The sequence below is a fragment of the Mandrillus leucophaeus genome, unplaced genomic scaffold (assembly GCF_000951045.1).
Source record: "Mandrillus leucophaeus isolate KB7577 unplaced genomic scaffold, Mleu.le_1.0 Scaffold476, whole genome shotgun sequence".
In the NCBI taxonomy this organism is placed as follows: domain Eukaryota; kingdom Metazoa; phylum Chordata; class Mammalia; order Primates; family Cercopithecidae; genus Mandrillus; species Mandrillus leucophaeus.
The window spans coordinates 1,472,428-1,495,332 of NW_012105098.1; the positions used below are offsets into that span (position 1 = coordinate 1,472,428).

Consider the following 22,905-nt stretch of genomic DNA (forward strand, 5'->3'; position numbering starts at 1 on the left):
GGATGCCCTCTCTCACCACTCCTATTCAACATAGTATTGGAAGTTCTGGCCAGGGCAATCAGGCAAGAGAAAGAAATAAAGGGTATTCAAATAGGAAGAGAGGAAGTCAAATTGTCTCTGTTTGCAGATGACATGGTTGTATATTTAGAAAACCCCATCATCTCAGCCCCCAAATTTCCTAAAGCTGATAAACAACTTCAGCAAAGTCTCAGAATACAAAATCAATGGTACTAAATCTGGTACTAAAACAGATATATAGACCAATAAAACAGAACAGAGGCCTCAGAAATAATGCCACACATCTACAACCATCTGATCTTTGACAAACCTGACAAAAACAAGCAATAGGGAGAGGATTCCCTATTTAATAAATAGTGTTGGGAAAACTGGCTAGCCATATGCAGAAAATTGAAACTAGACCCCTTCCTTACACCTTATACAGAAATTAACTCAAGATGGATTAAAGACTTGAATGTAAGACCTAAAACCATAAAAACCCTAGAATAAAAACTAGAAGAATACCATTCAGGACATAGGCATGGGCAAAGGCTTCATGACTAAAACACAAAAAGCAATGGCAACAAAAACCAAAATTGACAGACAGGATCTAATTAAACAAAAGAAATTCTGCACAGCAAAAGAAACTATCATCAGAGTGAACAGGCAACCTACAGAATGGGAGAAAATTTTTTCAATCTATACATCTGACAAAGGGCTAATATCCAGAATCTACAAGAAACTTAAAACAAATTTGCAAAGAAAAAACAACCCCATCAAAAAGTGGGTGAAGGATATGAACAGACACTTCTCAAAAGAAGACATTTATGCAACCAACATACATATGAAAAAAAGCTCATCATCACTGGTCATTAGAGAAATGCAAATCAAAACCACAATGAGATACCATTTCACACCAGTTAGAATGGCGATCATTAAAAGGTCAGGAAACAACAGATGCTGGAGAGGATGTGGAGAAACAGGAAGACTTTTACATTGTGGAAGACAGTATGGTGATTCCTCAAGGATCTAGAACCAGAAATATCATTTGACCCAGCAATCCCAATTGGGTATGTACCATTACTGGGTATATACCCAAAAGATTATAAGTCATTCTACTATAAAGACACATGCACACATAGGTTTATTGCAGCACTATTCATAATATTGCAAAGACTTGGAACCAACCCAAATGCCCATCAATGACAGAATGGATAAAGAAAATGTGGCATATATACACTATGGAATACTATGTAGCCATAAAAAAGAATGAGTTCATGTCCTTGCAGGGACATGGATGAAGCTGGAAACCATCAATCTCGGCAAACTAACACAGGAACAGAAAACCAAACACCACATCTCACTCACAAGTGGAAGATGAAAAATGAGAACACATGGACACAGGGAGGGGAACATCACACACTGGGGCCTGTCGGTGGGTGGGGGGGTTGGGGAAAGATGGCATTAGGGGAAATACCTAATGTAGATGATGGGTTGATGGGTGCAGCAAACCACCATGGCACACGTATACCTATGTGACAAAACCGCACATTCTGCACATGTATCCCAGAACTTAAAAAAAAAAAAAAAGAATTGGACTCTGAGTACGAAGACATTTTAGGAATACTTTAACCAATTTATTTCACTTATATTTTCAAGGTATGTTCAAAGATGACACATGATAAAAGTATATAACTAAGTAAATGTAAAATAATTTTTATATTTATTGAAAGTTTTATATTTGCATTTATTGAAAGAAGTATTTTATTCTAAGAAAGCACTGTGTAATAGTTTAATTGGCAATGCTTTTTCTTTTCATTTCTCCTTAATGGAATACAAAATGTGTGTCTTACAGCCACTTCAACAGAACATGGAAGTTCGAGGAAGCTCTGTGTGCAATTGATAGTGACTTAAATTACTAGCTATTCACCAAAATCACTTTCCAGTTTCATCCTCTTCCTATAACATATAACTACTTTACATTTCTCAGTCTCTCTTACAATTAAATATGGCCCTATGACTGAGATCTAACCCAAGACATGTAAGTCAAAACAGGTGTACCACTGTACTTCCAAGTCTAGCTCATAACAGCCTCCAACTCAGTCCTTCCCTTTCCCCTTCCCCCTAAGGTTCTCCAGGGCAACATGTTAAAGACATTCAACTCTGCCTCTGAAAGACTACGTGAAGCAGAATGTCCCCCACCCCCAACACATAAACACTCCTATACCTCCACCATGTCTTCACTGACACTAATCATGTACACCCACTCTGGACTGTCAGGTAAACTAGAAATAAACTTCTATTGGGTTAAGCCACTTAACTTGAGGGTTTGTTATATCACCTAGTGCTTGCCAAACTTAACACAGTTGCTTTTCACATTTAAAATTATTAAATTCAAGGAAAACAGTAAAATAGGAAGCTCTAAGGTTTTGTTCCCCACAGAGAAACATCAAAAAACAAAGAGAAACTGCCTGAACAAACTTTGTTGAAGCACTGGAAAACAGTTGAAGAGCAGGAAAGTTTTATAGCATTTTTATCTGCTCACATACCATCCTCTTGCTAGCACAGCAGTGGCCTTGCTTTTCAAACAGCAGCAGGCTGGTTTCCAGTTTCCTCCCACAAACCAGAGGGGGCAGAACAGTCCCTATAGAAAATTATTGCACAAGTCTGTTCTAACCTTTCTGGGGGATACCTGAAGGCCTGAGTTGAGACTTTCATTTCTATTTAGCTTAACACAAAACTCAGGTGAAAAAGAGCAGCAGCCGCTGCACATAAAAGTTCCAAGGCCCCTAGAGACTCACAGACCCCTGGGACAATACAATAGACTATGTTAGACCCTAAAGAGAAGATAAGGTGAGGCTCTTTGGGAAATAAGAATATTCAAAAACAGTTGTGTATACAGGGGAATTTAGAGAGTCATGTACATGTCCAAGCAAGATTCATGCTCAGAAAATACCTAAGGCGGCCTTAAGCTTGCATCTTAAGATGATTCCTATGTTTAAAAGAAGCCTACTTAAGAGATGAATGAGTAATCCAGCACATAGCTAACTGCAAAAACTGGGAGAACTCCTGAGGAAATTTCTGTAACAAGGTGAACACATGCTAAAGGAACAGACTTCAATAATCACACACAACAAGGACTAGTCTTTGCAAAAATAGTTTGGAAAGTCTCAGGACAAATGGACTACTACAGCCTTCAATAAGTACTCAATCAATCAATCAATAAAACAAAAAACAACAAACCCAGAAGGGAGAAATCTTACAGAGTTACCACATAATAGTCAAATGTCTGATTTTCAACAAAAGAGAAAACAATGGCCCATTCAAAGGAACAAATAAGATGACAAACAAGCCCATCTGGACTTTTTTTTTTTTTTTTTTGAGATGGAGTTTCACTCTTGTTGCCCAGGCTGGAGTGCAAGGGCGCAATCTCGGCTCACTGCAGCCTCCACCTCCCAGGTTCAAGTGATTCTCCTGCCTCAGCCTCTCGAGTAGCTGGGATTACAGGCATGTGCCACCACGACCGGCTAATTTTGTATTTTTAGTAGTGACTGGGTTTCTCCATGTTGGTCAGGCTGGTCCTGAACTCCCGACCTCAAGTGATCCGCGTGCCTTGGTCTCCCAAAGTGCTGGATTACAGGTGTGAGCCACCACACCCAGCTGACAATGGACTTTCTATAATCACAAACTGCAACCAGCCTCCCAGGTTGCAAGTCACATAACCTGAGCATGTGCAGATGAATCCAGCATGCCTAACTGGTATACCCAGGAGCCAAATTTACCTCTAGTTTAACCTCCAAACTGCCCTTGGTCATTCCTGGGCATGGCCCAAGCTAATTTTGAAAGAAATTTAGTTTACAGTTTAAATGATAATAGCCTCCCCAAAAAGTAAACCACTTGTAAAACTAATAAAAGGCCATCCACCAGATTAGGAGGATGATAGAGGCATGAATTCTGCTAAGATGTAGGTGTAGTTAAACAATTAGCAGCCACTATTCCGGAGGACACAAGATTTGCAACTTCCCCAATTACTCCTATAAATAAATCACTATTGTAGAACCTAAGATTGGCCTTTTTGGATTGTAAATGTCTTTTTAGACTGTTGCATTTCTGACAAGATGGCTCCACCCAGATCCAAGACTCATGATTCGATGGTCCTGCGGCAGACTCAGGCCATGATGACCATTTTCCACACCCCTATATTTAACCACGAACCAATCAGCAGCCCCCATTCCCTAGCTCCCTGCCCACCAAACTAGTTTCAAAAAACCACTACCCAGCTGGGCACGGTGGCTCACACCTATAATCCCAGGACTTTGGGAGGCTGAGGCAGGCAGCTCACCAGGTCATGAGATTGAGACCATCTTGGCTAACACAGTGAAACCCCATCTCTACTAAGAAAAACACAAAAAATTGGCCAGACGTGGTGGCACGTGCCTGGTCCCAGCTCCTAAGAAGGCTGAGGCAGGAGAATCACTTGAACCCAGGAGGCAGAGGTCGCAGTGACCCAAGATTGTGCCACTGCACTCCAGCCTGGGCGAGAGAGCGAGACTCTGTCTCAAAACAAACACACACACACACACACTACCCTCCAAATTTATGGAGAGGCTAATTTAAGTAATAATAAAACTCCGGTGTCCTATTTAGCCAGCTCTATGTGTATTACACTCTGTCTCTATTGCAATTCCCTTGTCTTGATAAACAGGCTCTATCTGGGCAGCAGGAAACAGGGAACCCACTGGTCAGCTACAGAACCTCAGTACCTGAACCCAGGGTGCAGAGCAAATTAAGAAGCAAAGTGTGCCCTGTTTTGCTGCAGAGTTACTTTAAGGGCCAAGGACCCAGCACTACCTCCTCAACAGCCCAATGAGATCATGCCTCATTGTATTTTCCTGTCTCCTCTCATAGTTACTCTCTGCCTGTAAAACCTGTCCCCAGACCCCAGCTCAAGAAGACAGATTCGAGCACTGCCTCCTGTCTCCTTGCTGGTCAACCTTGCAATAAAGCTTTTTCCTTTATCAAAGGCTGGGGCCATAATATTTGCTTCCATGCACAATGGGCAGCAAGCCCACTGCTCAACGACAATTCTGGTGACCCAGATGAGACGAGTAACATTAACAGAAAGACTTTAAAACAATCATCTTTAAAAGAAAATTAGGAAAACAATGTATAAACTGAATGAGACCAACAAAGAGAAAAGAACCAACCAGAAACTCTGGAGCTAAAAAGAATAATCAAAACGAAAAATTTATGGGAGGGTTCAAGAGCAGAATTTAGCTGAAAGAAGAATCAAGAGATAAAAATTAATAACGGAAGGAAAACTAGAAAATATGTGGAAATTAGGCAACATAACTCCTGAAAAATGGGGAAAGGAATCAGAAAATTCATTGAGACAGAGACAACATATCAAAACTTAGAGCATGCAGTGAAAACAGTGCTAAGAGAAAATTTAGAGCTATAAAATGCATACATTGAATAAGATCTCATTTCAACAGCGTAACTTTACACCTAAGGAACTTAAGAACAAACTAAACCCAAAGCTACCAGAAGGAAGGAAATACTAAAAATAAGAGTGGTGATAAATAAAACAGAAAAAAAATAGAGAAAATCAACAAAACAAAATTTTAGTTATTTAAAAAGATCAACAATATTGACAAACCTTTAGCTGTATTGATTAAGAAAATAAGAAAGAGTACTCAAATTACTATGATCAGATATAAAAGTGAGGACATTACTATTGATTCTACAGAAATAATTATGAGAATACATTGAAAAATTATATAATAATATGCCAAAAAATTGGATCACCTAAATAAAATGAATATATTCACAGAAGTATACAATCTACCCAAACTGACAAAGAAATAGAAAACCTGAATAGACCTATAATTAGTAAGGAGATTGAATAAGTAACCAAAAGCTTCCAACAGCAACAAAAAAGGCCAGGACCGCATGGCTTGACTGATGAATTCTACTGAAACATCTAAGGAAGAATTAACACCAATCCTCTCAAACTCTTCCAGAAATTTAAAGAAAAGACGATACTTCCTAATTCATCCTGTATAGCCAACATTACCCTGATAACAAAGGCAGAAAAAGATACAAGAAAACCAGACCAATATCCTTTATGAATAACAATGAAAAAAATCCTCAAAACTAGCAAACGAATTCAGCAGCATCTTAAAAGGAACATACAAAGTGACCAAGTGTGATTTACTCCCAGAACACAACAGTTCAATATAATCAACGTAATACACCAACATGAAGAATGAAGGATGTAAACCACATGATTATATAAATTGATACAGAAAATGCATTTTACAAAATTCAACACCCTCCCATGATAAAAACCCTCAATAACCTATGAATAACTTGAACATAATGGAGACATATAAAAAATCCACAGGTAACACAATACTCAATACTCAATGGTGAAAGACTGAAAGCATTTTCCTTAAGATCAGAAACAACATAATGATGTCCACTTTCACTAGCCAACATAATATTGGAAGTTTTAGCCCGAGTAATCAGGCAAGAGAAAGAAATAAAAGGCACTCAAACTAGAAAGGAAGAGATAAAACTATCTCTGTTCACCGGTGACGTGATCGCAAATGCAGAAAACCTGAAAAATTGTTAGCTTGAAAACATCAAAACTGCAGGATACAAAATCAATACATGAAAATCAGTTTCATTTCTATACACTTGCAATGAACATTGATAAGAAAATAATTCAATTTACAATAGCATCACAAAGAATAAAATAATTAGTAATACACTTAACCAAGGATGTGAAAGATTATTCACTGAAAACTACAAAACAGTGCTGAAAGAAGTTAAAGAAAGACATCCCATGTTCACGGATTGGAAGTCTAAATATTGTGAAGATGACAACACTACCCAAAATGATCTACAGATTCAATGCAGTCGGCATCCCAACAGTATTTTTTGTGGGGGGAAAAAAATCCTAAAATTCATTTGGTATCTCAAGGGACACCAAACAGCTACGCAATCTTGAAAAAGAAAAAGTTGGAAGATTCACACTTCCTGATTTCAAAACTTACTACAAAGCTACATTGATCAAAATAATATGGTTCTGGATTAGAAGAGACTTACAAATGAATAGAATGTGTTTTTCAAATTGATTTTCAACATGCATGCCAAGACCATTCAATGGCCTTGAAAAGAACAGTCTTTTCAACAGCTAATACTGGAAAACTGGGTATCAACATGCAAAAAGGATCTTTATACCATATACAAAACTTAATAAAAAATGGATCAAAGACCAAGGAAAAGCTAAATCAATTGAGACCCTTAGACGAAAACAAGAGAAAATTATGAAACATTGAATTTAACAATGTCTTCTAGAATATACTCCAAAAACAGTCAACCAGAGAAAAAACAGATAAACTGGACTTCATCAAAATTAAAAACTTTTCAATCAAAATCCACAAAGTATGAGAAAATATTTGCAAATAATAGATCTGATAAGGAATTAATATCCAGAATATACAAAGGAATTCCTACAACAAGGAAATCCAACTCAACAATGGACAAAGAATTTGAATAGATACTTCTCCAAAGAAATACACAGGGCCAACAAGCATCTGTAAAGATGCTCATCGAAAGCACAAACAACCACAAACAAAAACAGAAAATAAATACTGGCCAAGAACATGGAGAAACTGGAACCCCTGTGCATTGGCGGTGGGAATAGCACTGGTGGTTGGAATATAAAATAGTATAGCCACTACAGAAAACAGTTTTGTGTCTCCTCAAAAAGTTAAGTAGAATTACCATATGACCTAGCAATTCCACTCTTAGTTAATACCCAAAAGAACTGAAAACAGCAACGTATAAAGAGGTACTCCTACACCAATACTCATAGCAGCATTTTCACAGTTGCTAAAGGTGGAAACAACCCAAATGTCCAACAGTTAAATGGATAAACAGAATGTGCTATATACATACAATGTAATCTTATTCAGCCTTAAAAATAGTAAAATTCTTATACATACTACAACATGGAGGAATCTAGAAAGCATTATGCTAAGTGAAATAAGCCAGACACAAAAGATAAACATGTTATGATTCCACTTACATGATTGTACCTACAACTGGTAAATTTATAGAGACAGTCAAGAATAATAGGGGACATATAAGAAGGAAGACTGTGTAGATATTGTTTAATGGGTACAAAGTTTACAAAGTTTCTTTCGTTTCTTTTTAAGAGAAGAGGTCTACTCTGTCGCCTAGGCTGGAGTGCAGTAGTGCAAATCATAGCTCATTGCAGCCTCAAACTCCTGGGTTCAAGCAATCCTCCTACTTCAGCCACCTGAGTAGCTGGGACAACAAGGGCACACCACCAATTTTTTTTTGAATGTTCATGTTAGAGACGAAGTCTCACTATGTTGCCGAGGCTGGTCTCAAGCTTCTAGCCTCAAGCTATCCTCCTGCTTCAGCCTCCTGAGTAGCTGGGATTACAGGAGCAAGCCACTGCACCCAGCTCAAAGTTTCTATCTGAGAAGATGAAAAAATTGTGAAAGTGGATACTGGTGATTGTCGCACAGCACTGTAAATGTACTCAATGTCACTAAACTGAACATTTAAAAATAGTAAAAATGGCAAATTTTACGTTATGTATATTTTACCACAATTAAAAAGCTTACATTTACAAGAGTAGATTGGGAAACCAGAGAACTCAAGAAAAGGGGCTGGGCACAGTAGATCACACTTGTAATACCAGCACTTTGAATGGCCAATTGCTTGGGCCCAGGAGTTCGAGACTAGCCTGTGCAACATGGTAAAACCCCACATCTACAAAAAAAAAAAAAAAATTAGCTGGGCATGGTGGTGTGCACCTGTAGTCCCAACTACTCAGGAGGCTGAGGTAGGAGAATCAATGGAGCCCAGGAGGTCAAGGCTGCAGTGAGCCATGATTGCACCATTGTACTCCAGCCTGGGCAACAGTGAGACCCTATCTAAAAAAACAAACAAACAAACAAAAAAAAAAACAGAAAGAAAAGAAAAGCAAGTAAAGATTAATCAAGAAAGAACAGATGTATTGGGTTATAAACAGAGAAAATTAAATGAGGAAGTGGTATGATAAGTGAACATGGAAAAGCTATGAAAGAAGAATGGATATATCTGCAGGAGGAAAAAATGGCAAATGAGTTAACTCTAGAGAAGCAAAAAGGCTATTACAGGGTGGAAACTGCATACCCTCTAAATTGTTGTATGAACTGTTGCCAATTTATTCTCATCATATTAAAGTTTATGTAGCTCTCATGTTCAAAAATCTTAGTTTTCATTGCCCTGGCATGATATTTTGTTATTTATTTCATCAGCAATCCTCAACCTGCTTCTAAATCAAAGGCTTAGATAAATAAATAAGCTACATTTAAATTCTTGTTTTAAACACTTTGATGAAAATTTAGTAACTAGGTATTTCGGAAAAGATAAAAACATTATGAAATACAATTTATCTGTCAACTTTAATGAATACATCTGAAAGAAGACATTAATATGCAAAAATTATTGGGGGTGGGGGCAGGGGGGAGCAAGAAAGGAAAAGTTGTCTTTGGCTACCACCAGTCTGCAACCCATGTCAAAGTATCTGCTTACAATGACCAAAATATTTACTAACATAATTCATTTAATATGTTAAAACAAAAACTAGAAGAATATGTGATGAAGTTACAGACTTAGGAAATATAAAGGAAGAATTTTCCATCCTGTGGTGTCAACACAAAGCCATGTGCATATACATCCAAAAATAAAAGATTTGGGGGGTTTGTTTCTACATTATTTTTAAAAACAAGCTTCTTTGGGAGCCCGAGGCAGGTGGATCACCTGAGGTCAGGAGTTCGAGACCAGCCTGGCCAACATGGTGAAACCCCATCTCTACTAAAAATACAAAAAAATTAGCTGGGCGTGATGGCGGGCGCCTGTAACCCCAGTGACTCAGGAGGCTAAGGCAGGAGAATCGCTTGAACCCAGGAGGTGGAGGTTGCAGTGAGACAAGGTCAAGTGCCATTGCACTCTAGCCTGGGCAACAAGAGCGAAACTCTGTCTCAAAAAAAAAAAAAAAGCTTAATATAAGGACAATTTACATAATACCTAGTGGTACACACTACAATACACAATGAAATTGATGTGTTGTTAAAATAATCTTAGAAAGTACAGTTGACCCTTGTACAACGCAGGTTTGAACTGCACAGGTCCACTTATGCATTTTTTCAATAAATATATTGGAACATTTTTTAGAGACTTGCAACAATTTGGAAAAAAAAACTGGCAAACCACGTAGTCTAGAAATACAAAAATTAAGAAAAAAAGTCATGAATGCTTAAATTACACGTAGACACTAGTCTGTTTCATCATTTACTACCATAAAATATACCCAACTCTATTACAAAAATGAAAATTTATCAAAACTTATGCACACAGTTACAGATCATACATGGCACCATTCACAGTCAAGAGAAAGGTAAACAAAGGTAAAAAGGCAGTACTAAATCACAACTGCACAAAATTAACATACTGTACTACTGTAATATTTTTTAGCCGAGCCTCCTGTTGCTATTGTGGTGAGCTCAAGTATTTCAAGTATCCACTGAAAATGCTATGTAAGGCTGAACACCTCTGCATGAACAGTCTGTCTCTCCAGTAAATTGCATATCACAGTAAAAAAGTGGATCTCTTGCAGTTGTCTCATATTTTTCATCATGTTTAGTGCGATACCATAAACCTGAATAACATCACGGACCCACACAAAGTGCCATTAGTGATGCTGGAAGTACTCCCAAGAAGCAGAGAAAAGTCATGACATTCAAAGAAAAAGCTGAAGTGCCTGACATTGAGGTCTGCAGCAGCAATCCCTCACCATTTAAGATACATGAATCCAGCCTAAAAGTCATTATTTAAAAAAGAAAAGAAAATTTGCATCCCTACAGCTATGCCCGCAGGCCCTAAAACCTTGCACTTTTTGCGAAATATCTTTTAATCTCATACTGATAATCTCATACTGAAAATGCAGCTTTTATGTGAGTGCAGGATTGCTAGAAGAATGAGCATACCCACAGACTCTAATAGGATCTGAGAAAAAGCAAAGTCATTATATGGCAACCTAAAGCATTAAGGAAGATGAGGATCTAAAGCTGAAGAATTTTAATGCCAGCAAAGGATGGTTTGATATGTGTTAGAAAGAAGTCCGTCTTAAAACAAGTCACAGCCTGAGTGCAGTGGCTCACACCTGTAATCCCAGCACACTGGGAGGCAGAGGAGGGTGGATCACTTGAGGCCAGGAATTCCAGACCAGCCTGGCCAACATGGTGAAACCCCATCTCTACTAAAAATATAAAAATTAGCTGCGCAGGGGTACATGCCTATAACCCCAGCTAACTGGGCAGCTGAGGTACAAGAATCACTTGAACCTGGGAGGCAAAGGTTGCAGTGAGCTAAGATCATGCCACTGTACCCCAGCCTGGGCGACAGAGCAAGACTCTGTCTTAAAAAAAAAAAAAAAAAAGTCACAATAATAGGAGAAACAGCTACTGCTGACCAAGAGGTAGAAGGTAAATTCCCAGATGCCATTAAGAAAATCATTGAGGAGAAAGAATATCTACTTGAACAGGCTTTTTAACGCAGACAAAAGTGCTCTATTCTGAGGGGAGGAAATGCCACAAAAGATATTCATTAGTAAGGAAGAGATGCAAGCACCAAGATTTAAAACAGGAAGGAACAAGCTGTTTTATGCAAATACAGTCAGGTTTATGATCAAAGTTGCCCTTATTTATAAGGCTGCTAACCTCCAAGCCCTGAAGGAAAAGGATAAACACCAGCTGCCAGTCTTTGGATTGCACAAGAAAGGCCTAGAAAATGAGACACTTTGTTCCTGATCAGGAAGCACCTTGCCAGTAAGGGACTGCCTTTTAAAGTTATTCTGAGGTTGTACCATGCCCCTGGCCACCCAGAACCCCATGAGTTCAACACCACAGGTATCAAAATGGTCCACTTGCCCCCAAACACGGTGTCCATAATTCAGCTTCTATATCAGGGGGTCATAAGGACCTTTAAGCATCACTACACACAGTATTCTTTGGAAGACGCTGTGAATGCCGTGAAAGAGAACCCTGACAGAGAGAACATCAAAGTTTGGAAGAATTACACCACTGAAAATTCCACTGCTGTTATAGAAAAAGCCATGAAAAGCGTCAAGCCCAAAACAGTATTCGTGCTGGAGAAAACTTTGTCCAGATGTTGCGCGTGGCTTCACAGAATGTATGACACAGTCAATCAAGGAAATCATGAAAGAGATTGGGAATATGGCAAAAAGGGCAGGGGGTGAAGGGTTTCAAGATGCAGATCTTGGAGAAATTCAAGAGCTAACAGACACCACACCAGAGGAATTAACAGAAGAAAACTTGATGGAGATGAATGCTACCAAACCAGTGTCAGACAATGAGAAAGAAGACATACCAGATGCAGTGCCAGAAAACAAACTGACACTAGACAATCTGGCAGAAGGGTTCCTATTATTCAAGACTGTTTTTGATTTATGACATAGACCATTCTATGACATAGGCACTGAAACTAAACAGTGGAAAAAAGATTAAAGGACTGGTACCATACATTTTTAGAGAAACGAAAAAGCAAAACAGACAGACAGAAATTACAATGTATTTCTGTGAAGTTGCATCACACATACCTGCCTCCCCCTCTACCTTCCCTCCACCTCTTCTACCTCTGCCACCCCTGAGAGAGCAGGACCAACCAGTCCCCCATCCTCCTAAGCCTATTCAATGTGAAGACAATGAAGATGAAGACTTTTGGGATGACCCACTCCCACTTAATAAACAGTAAGTAGATTTTCTCTCATAATCTTAACAGCACTTTTTCTCTAGCTTCCTTTATTATAGTGTGTAATACAGATAAACATATATAAAAAATTTGAAATATAAAGTCTTTCTAAATGACCAATTTTTTTTTTAATTTCCAACTTTCATTTAAGTTCAGGGATGCATGTGCAGGACATGCAGATTTGTCAGACAGATAAATGTGTACCGTAGTGGCTGGCTACACAGATCATCCCATTACCTAAGTATTGAGCCCAGCATCCACTAGCTATTCTTCCTGATGCTCTCACTCCTCCCACCCTCACCTGACAGGCCCAGTGTGTGTTACTCCCCGCAATGTGTCCATGTGGTCTCATCATTCAGCTCCCATATACAAGTGAGAACATGTGGTATTTGGTTTTCTGTTACTGCGTTAGTTTGTTAAGGATAATGGCTTCTAGATAAGAGCTTCTAGCTCTATCCATGTCCCTGCAAAGGGACATGTTGTTGTTCCTTTTTATGGCTGCATATGAACAACACATGTTGTTCCTTTTTATGGCTGCATGGTATTGCATAGTGTATATGTACCACATTTTCTTTATCCGGTCTATCATTGATGGGCATTTAGGTTGATTCTATGTCTTTGCCACTGTGAGTAGTGCTGTAATGAGCATACGCCTTCTTTTACTATCTTTATAATAGAATGATTTATATTCATTTGGGTATATACACCCAGTAACAGGATTGCTGGGTCAAACAGTATTTTTGCCTCTAGGTCTTTAAGGCATCGTCACACTGTCTTCCACAATGGTTGAACTAATTTACATTCCCACCAACAGTGTATAAGTGTTCCTTTTTCTCTATAACCTCGCCAGCATCTGTTGTTCTTTGACTTTTTAATAATAGCCATTCAGACTGGTGTGAGATGGTACCTCATTGTGGTTTTGATTTGCATTTCTCTAACGATGAGTAATGCTGAGCTTTTTCTCATATGTTTGTTGGCCACATGTATGTCTTCTTTTGAGAAGTGCCTGTTCATGTCCTTTGTCTATTTTTAATGGGTTGTTTGGTTTTTTCCTTGTAAATTTAAGTTCCTTATAGATGCTGGATATAAGACCTTTGTCGGATGGACAGATTACAAAAATTTTCTCCCATTCTGTAGTTTGTCTGTTCACTCTTAGAGCTTCTTTTACTGTGCAGAAGCTCTTTAGTGTAATTAAATCCCATTTGTAAATTTTTGCTTTTGTTGCAATTGTTTTTGGCATCTTCATCATGAAATCTTTGCCCATGCCTATATCCTGAATGGTACTGCATATGTTGTCTTCCAGGATTTTTAGTTTGGGGTTTTACATTTAAGTCTTTAATCCATCTTGAGTTAATTTGTATATCTGGTGTAAAGAAGGGGTCCAGTTTCAATTTTCTGCGTATGACTAGCAGTTTTCCCAGCACCATTTATTAAATAGAGAATCCTTTCTCCATTGCTTGTTTTTGCCAGGTTTGTCGGAAATCACATGGTTGTAGGTGTGCAATCTTATTTCTGGGTTTTCTATTCTGTTTCATTGGTCTATGTCTGTTCTTGTACCAGTCCCATGCCATTTTGGTTACTTTGGCCTTGTAGTATAGTTTGAAGTCAGGTAGCATGACGCCTCTAGCTTTGTTCTTTTTGCTTAGGTCTGTCTTGGCTATTTGGGCTCTTTTTTGGTTCCATATGAATTTTAAACTAATTTCTTCTAATTCTGTGAAGAATGTTGATGGTAGTTTAATAGGAATAGTACTGAATCTATACATTGCTTTGGGCAGTATGGCCATTTTCATAATATTGATTCTTCCTATCTTTGAGCATGGAATGTTTCTCCATTTGTGTCCTCTCTGATTTCCTTGAGCAGTGGTTTGTAGGTCTCCTTGAAGAGGTCCTTCGCTTCCTTGTTAGCCATATTCCTAGGTATTTTATTCGTTTTGTGGCAATTGTGAATGGGAGCTCATTTGTGACTTGCCTCTTGGCTTGCCTATTTTTGGTGTATAGGAATGCTAGAGATTTTTGCACATTTATTTTGCATCCTGAGACTTTGCTGAAGTTGCTTATCAGTTTGCAAAGCTATTGGGCTGACACGATGGGGTTTTCTACGTATAAGATCATGTAATCCACAAACAAAAATAGTTTGACTTTCTCTCTTCCTAGCTGAATACCCTTTACCTCATTCTCTTGCCTGATAACCCTGGCCAGAACTCCCAATATTATCTTGAATAGGAGTGGTAAGAGAGGGCATCTTTGTCTTGTGTTGGTTTTCAAGGGGAATGCTTCCAGGTTTTGCCCATTCAGTATAGTATTATCACAGATGGCTCTTTAAATGACCAATTTTTTAAAATATTTTATATTTGAGTATAATTTTATAATTTTCACCTAATTCGTCCTCATTATTATTTTATTTTTCCCCATTGCTGTTCTGTATAAACATTAAAAGTAATTACTCAAAGACAATCTAAACTTATAGCTATAGCTGCTTTCCCTGATACTAACCAGTCACAGAAAATTAGCATAAGCCTGGCAGAGTCTCTGCAAACACTACTCCATCCAAAAACTGTAACAATAACATTGCTTCTCCAGGTGGTATTCCAGCGGAGTCTTAACATGGTAGTAGCAAGGGAGATGAACGGAAGGTATAACAATTAAACCCAAGAACTGGAACTCTTGTCTCAACAAAGAAGTAATGCCATCTTTCTATCATATCTATCCATCCACCCATTTATATATCTACCTTTGTCTTTCCACCATATCCTGGGCCTACTGTTTAGTAATTCTATGTATTTTATATGGGAGCTATAAATACATGTACATGCATGCGCAAACACATACATATATGCCTCCTTTGTAGACTGTTAACCACTGGGACATTCTCATTTAATATACATGTTGAAAGGGAGGAAGAGACAGAGAAGAGGGCAGAAGGAAGGGGCAAATTTAAAATGATAGTCAAAAATTTTTAAAAAAGAACTCTTTGGTTACCTGTGGAGGATTTTAGGGAATGAACTCAATCTGAAAATCAGTAAATAAGGGAAATATGGTATTTATTCTGCTCTCCTATATAAACTGTACTGCATAATAAAAGACTTAATAACAAAGTTCCTCTTTATAGAAGTCCAACTAATAAATAAGGAATGATAAAATTCAAATAACACTATTTTACAATCCCTAATAAAGTAATGGATCTAAGCAATAATCACGAATGGCTGCTAAAACCATTAGGTAAAAGATTGTCAGAGAACTTTACACCAGACAGTTTAGTGACAATATTCAGCTGACAATACATGAATCCAGGGATCAATCTTATCACTACTGAGAGAGACAATGATGCATTATGTGCCTCGTAATACAATGCAAAAAGATGCACAATAAAGTATTCTTTCAAAAAAATTTAAACCCAACTCTGAACAAACCTCTGGATTTAACTACCAACTCGTAAGAAATAAAGGGGATAGAGGAACATGTTCAATGATACCAGAGAGATACAGTAATCAAAATTCAAAATATAAAAAATTCTGCAGGACAGCCTAGTGTATTCAATAAATAAATTATAAGGGAAGAAGGAAAAAAGGACAGAGAGAGGTAACTATAGATTAAAAGTTACTTAAGGAACATATCAATCAAATGCAATATATGGACCGTGATTAGATCTAGATTCAAGTAAATCAATTGTAAAAAAAAAAAAATCCTTTATGAGACAATGGGAAAAACATGAATACTAAATGGATATTCAATTATATCAAAACTTAAATTTTAAGTTAAATTTTAAATTTGAGAGGTAATAATAGTATTTTAGTAAAAAAACAAAAATATGCTCCCATCTTTTAGAGATACATACATATGCATACATACAGATATTCATTTATAGATAAAATTGATGTGACATATGTGATTTCATTCCAAATAGCCTGGGGGGAAGGTATAGGGAGCACTGGTATAGATGAAATGAAACTGGCCATGTAATAACTGTGGAAACTGGGTAATGGATGCATTGCTACAGCCAGGCATTGCTTAACAATGGGAATACGTTCTGAGAAAGGCATTAGGTGATTTCATTGCTGTGCAAACATCATAAGGTGTACTTACAAAAATCTAGATGGTATACAGTCTACTACACATCTAGATTATATGGTACAGCCAATTGCTCCTAGGCTAAAACCCATACAGCATGTTACTGTACAGAATACTGTAGGCAACTATAACACAATGGTAAGTCATTGTGTATTTAAACCTATGTAAACAAAGAAAAGGCATAGTAAAAATACAGTATTATAATCTTATGGGACCACCATCATATATGCAGTCTGTCAATGACCAAAACATCATTTTGTGGCACATGACTGTATTCTAGTTTTACATATATTTATAAGTGCTCATTAAAAGTTTGGAAAAAGAGGCAGGTGCAGTGGCTCACGGCTGTAATCCCAGCACTTTAGGAGGCCAACGTGGGCAGATCACTAGAGATCAGGAGTTCAAGACCAGCCTGGCCAACAGAGTAAAAGCCCATCTTCACAAAAACTACGAAAATTAGTCAGGCGTGGTGGTGCGCATCTATAATTCCAGCTACTCAGGAGCTCAGCAGGAGAATCGCTTGAAGCCAGGAAGTGGAGGCTGCAGTGAGCCCACATCGCACCACTGCACTCCAGCCCAGAGGACGAGTGAGACTCAGTCTCAAAAAAAAAGTTTGGAGAAAGAATTGTCCCTGGTAGGCTATTAACTCCTGAGGCAATATTTAACTTACTGATTGAGCCCCACCAACCCAGAAGGCACCATTACAGGTGCTAGAGACATAGTACAATAGGAGAGGCAAGACTTTTAAAATCCCTGCAATATAGCAACTGACATAATTGGTAATACAGAGGAAGAAGTAATCAGAAATATGTAAGTCTAGAGATTAGCTAACAACAGTTTAACACAGCAAGCAAATTATGTATTTAATGGGTTTTTCTGGGTGGGGTTTTTGTTTCTGGGTTTTTTTATTTTTTGGTAATCATCTCCCATTCTTTCCTCTTCTAATTCATGGCTTTCCAATATTATCAAAGGCGCAAGTTAAAGTAAAAATACTATCTACTTGCTTCCACCTTTCCACACAAACACTGATTTTGTGTTCCTCGGCAATATTTTGTTTCCTTTTGTTTTAAGAAGGCTTAAAACCCACATTGTTACAAATACATTTGGCCCCTCCCCTCTTTTTTATTTAACTTTCTACTATGCTATAACAAAACAAGAAGCATTTGGTTAAAGTAAAATAAATCTGAACAAAGCAAGAAAAAAATTAAAAGCAATAGCTCAAGAACTATTCAAGTACTCAGGAATATTCAGGCAAAAATGGCCCTCTATAAAAACGTAAGTAATGATAAGCTACTAAATTAAAAACTGATATACTGTCCTAGCCCAATAAATATTGTTCATTTCCTACAATTAGAAACTAAGTGACAAGGATTTATAGACTTCTTTTAAAACTTAAGTTTAAAATCCCATATTTAATATAAATATCAATACCTATACACATATGTGTATAAGCAATGACTTAAACTTTTCAAGTATAACCATATGTATAGTTGTCCTTTATTATTTTTTGTAAATTTATATTTTTAAAGGATCTTTTAAACTGTTAAAACACTAAAACTCTCTTGACTAATATTTTCTAATACCTGAGCACTGAATAGGTAACACAAGAAAAAGTCATATTAAAAATGTGTATTGTATAGAAATATTTACAAATATTACTTGTAAAATGAGCCATTCCACTTCATGAAAAAGGAAGAGGCCAGTCACCAGTTTCTAGGTCACAAAAGAGAGGAGCAAGTAACATTTCAGGAAAAATAGAAATATAATTTTGATCACATCACCTTGTTCCCCATGGAGGACTTTCAAGTTTAAAACGGCATAAGGGGGAAAATAAGAAACACACAGAGCAGTTGTAAACCACTTATAAAGCTCATATTGGGAGGCAGGATTAAACATACAGTGTCTTGTTAAAGGATAACTATGTTAGGTGTCATTTTATCCAATGTATTATTTTCTGATTTGGGGAACATTTAGTACAGGTTGAGTAGTCCTAACGCAAAAATTCAAAATCCAAAATGCTCCAAAATCTGAAACTTTTTGAGCACCAACATAATGCTCAAAGGAAATGCTCACTGGAACATTTTGGATTTTGGATTAGGAATGCTGAACCAGCAAGTATAATCCAAACAATCCCAAACCCCAAACACTTCTGGTACCATGCATTTTGCATAAGGGATACTCAACCTGTAGCCATTTAAAAAAAAAAAAAGCTGCTGCTGCTGCTGAAATACTCAATACCAGTTGCTTATGAACAAAAAAAAGAAATTACTGAGACCCAAACATGAAGAGGCACATAGCCTTAGGTAAGATAAGGGACCAGAATTCTGTTCCCCTGATTTCTAGCCCTGTATTCTTTTCATTATACAGCGCTTTCTTTTCTCTTTCACTGATGTCTTAATCAGACCATTCTTTTTTTTTTTTTTTTTTTTTAACCTTTGTACAAGATTTTATTAAAGGTCTTTACAGAGCAACAACCAGACTCTAGAATACAGCTGCCAAGGAGACCCTGTTACACTGTGGGGACTGGCTGGGACAATGCAGGTGGCTCTGGTTTCCCACCCTTCTGAGATAGGGGTGGTGGGCAGCATTTCATCTTTGGGTTCCATGATGCTCACGTGGTCAGGCAGGGGCTTTTTAAGGCAAATCTTACCAGTTTGGAATCAGACCATTCTTAAAACAACTTGCATTTACTGAAGACACTGGGCAGACAGTCAGATGTGCATATTCCAATCAGCTTGTCCAATGACCCCATTAGAACCTGGGGTAGAGCTGCTACCCTGCTTGCCCAAGGTCACACGTTTCCAGGCTATGTAAGGTCTAAAAGAATCCACAGCTTTTCACTCCCAATCCCATATGCTTTGCCTTTCTAGAAAAACAAAGTTGTGTCTAAAACCCAAATCCTCAGGTCAATGTGTTCTCTTGACAGACACCAAGGCCTAATCTTTCCCTTAAGATTTTATCCATACGAATTCCACGCTAGTCTTTATTTTCTGGACCCATAGTACCCTGTGTAGTTCAATCGATCTAAGACCGCAACCTGTGAAATTAGCATGTTTCAAGTTCATTTCTTTCATAAAGTCTTTCTCAACTGTTAAGTACCTTAAGAAGCACCGTTTGTCTGAACTTTACATCCACATCATTAATACCAATGAGTGTTAATTCAAAGATAAGCATATTAAACATCCATTAAATCTATTATGTTGTTTTTAGAAACTTTTTCACGTACCTTTTGAATCCTTAAAACTTCCTTTATATTCTAACATAATCTAGATTCTCACCAAATCATAAAGACTTTGAGAGTAAATTCTGTCATACAAATATTTTATATATAGAAATAATAACACACCATACAAAATATATTCTCTAAAATAATAATAAATGTTCTTTGGTTTTTCTATTTTTCCTAATATACTCTCTTTCAACTGTATCCCCAATCCTTAAAATAACATTAGAAAATCCATTGTAAATGAACTTAAAGCAAACTCAAAGGGCCACACCACCAAAGCAGCAAATCTCTAATAGCATTTGCTCCAAGAACTGCTATAGAATAGAAAAACAAAGGACCTGTAAAAGAAGTACCATATTATAAATGTGGTATATTTCAGAACACAAATTATGTTAATATACTTTCCTAAGCTTAAAAAACACCATAGGTTACTAAAAACAATAAAATCATAGCCAAACAATAATTTCAAATACCAAAATAGTAATCTCTTTATTGAATGCCAGTTATTCATTAAAGAGTCATAAACAAATGGGAACAATATCTACCTAAAAAATGTTCCAAGAAACTTACCATCATTTTGGCCCTTGCCCTTCATCTCCTCCTTCCATGATAGAATGCTGTTCAGGGGAACATAGTCTCTTAGGTATTCTTTGCGTCTCTCTTCTAAGGTCATCTTCAGTAAACGTTCTTGCAAAATAAAAGCAGAATCTCCATTTGTATTTAATGTTTAAACAAGGGAATTATGTTTATACTTTAAGTATTAACCAAGTTAAGCTAACAAAAGAGTTGATACAGTCCTGAAGAACAACACAATGCAAATCCAGTGACTCCATATTTAAATGTTAAAAATGTTAAATTTCATATTACCAGGGGAGAAAAAAATCACAGCCTGATGAAGACTCTCTTGTGATAGTCCAAGAAATAAGTAAACTCATTTACACTTTCAATCAACATCTATAGTTTACTATGGGCCAGGAGATATGCTGGATAAGCGATATGGTTTGGATATATAGCCCCTGAAATCTTACGTTGAAATGTAGTCCAAGAAATAAGTAAACTCATTTACACTTTCAATCAACATCTATAGTTTACTATGGGCCAGGTGATATGCTTGATAAGCGATATGGTTTGGATATATAGCCCCTGAAATCTTACGCTGAAATGTAATCCCCAATGTGGGACGTGGTGCCTAGTGGGAGGTGACTGGGTCATGGGAGCAGATCCCTCATGGCCTGGTGCTGGCCTCAAATAGTGAGTTTTCGTGAGATCTGGTTGTTTAAAAGTGTGTGGTACCTCCCACCAACCCTCTCTTGCTACTGTTCTTGCCATGTGAAGTGCCTGCTCCCACTTCATTTTGCCCCTGTAAAAAAGCTCCCTGAGGCCTCCCCAGAAGACCTAACAGATGCCAATGCTATCCTTGTATTGCCTGCAGAACCATGAGCCTATTAAATATCTTTTTTTAATAAATTACTCAGTCTTAGGCATTTCTTTACAGCAACTGCAAAAACAGTCTAACACAGTGAGATACAAAATAGTACCTATATAAATAAAATACTGAGACAGGTATGTACAAATAGTAAGAGCACAAAAAAGGCAACCACCACGATATTTCCTCAATTGCACTCTCTATTTACTTATAGCTTTGTGTAGATGACATTAGAATTGCTTTAAATATATATCTCTATCTTGATGATAAAATGAAAATATTTTACAAATTGCATCTTACAGTTAATTACAGGGGATGTCGTTTATAAAGAACTCACTATGGCCAGGTACTTCACATATAAATCTCATTAAAATAATCTTCCTAATAACTCATAAAATTGATAGTATTATTATACCAATTTTGCAGATAAGGAAATGAAGCACAGCAAAGTAGTTTGCCCAAAGCAAGAGAGCTTTCAGGAAGTAAGTCAAAATTAAAATTCAGACAGACATCTCCATTAGTCAAAGACTACACCCTATGTTATTTATTCCACTGTACTACACTACATTCTCAGGAAAACTCCCCAAAAAAGGTAATATGTATGCTGGTTCATGAAGGACAGGAAAAATTTTGCATGAAGAGGTAAAAAGAACATTTCAGACTAACAAAACAATGTAAACAAAGGAGGTATGAATACTATAACCAAATGAAGCTGCAAGATATGGTATGAGAAGAGGAATGGCCACAGAAGTGAAAAGTAGCCAGAAACAAAAATAAAACTGTATAGGGACTTGTATGCCATAGTGAGTAGTTTTAACCTTTATCCTATAGACTACTAACATTGAAAGTTGATTATGCATTTCCCAGACAGTATATAAAACAACCCACTAGGACACAGGAAAATATGTAAAAAATTCTATTTACATTCGTTTTTAACCCAAACAAGGAAGAAATATTTACCAGTATTCAATGTATAAACTGACACTGGCTTCCTCACTCTGTATGTCAGCTTTCATGTCTCCCATACCGTAACAATGGTCTCCACAATGTAGAGAGAGAGACAGTTATTTCTCATACTCTCCAATTCTCTTTCAGTGTATCACAAGGTACTGCAGTTTAGGGAAATGGATTCAAGGATAGTTAGTATCTAGTTTAAATGTAATCTAACCTTCACAAAATAACCACTTTAAAAGATTATTGCACAGAAATAAACTGCAGAAGTATTAACGTAAGCACAAGTGAACAGAAAATGGGGAACCAATATTTTTCCCACTCCTGTAACTAGAACTTCAGCCACATTAGGAGACAAAAATATATATGTATATATTAA

At 37.2% G+C, this 22,905-nt stretch overlaps 1 protein-coding gene across 1 annotated transcript in view; it reads right to left on the minus strand.

The window, feature by feature from the left end:
* The window catches only part of LOC105550314 (O-acetyl-ADP-ribose deacetylase MACROD2-like), a 1,021,967-nt gene extending 1,001,134 nt beyond the window's left edge, over window positions 1-20,833 (minus strand). Inside the window, exon 1 of the mRNA XM_011995206.1 lies at window positions 20,720-20,833. Coding sequence (XP_011850596.1) covers window positions 20,720-20,822 — 103 coding nt within the window. The 5' untranslated portion in view covers window positions 20,823-20,833. The remainder of the gene's footprint in view (window positions 1-20,719) is intronic.
* Between the last annotated feature and the right edge of the window lie 2,072 nt (window positions 20,834-22,905).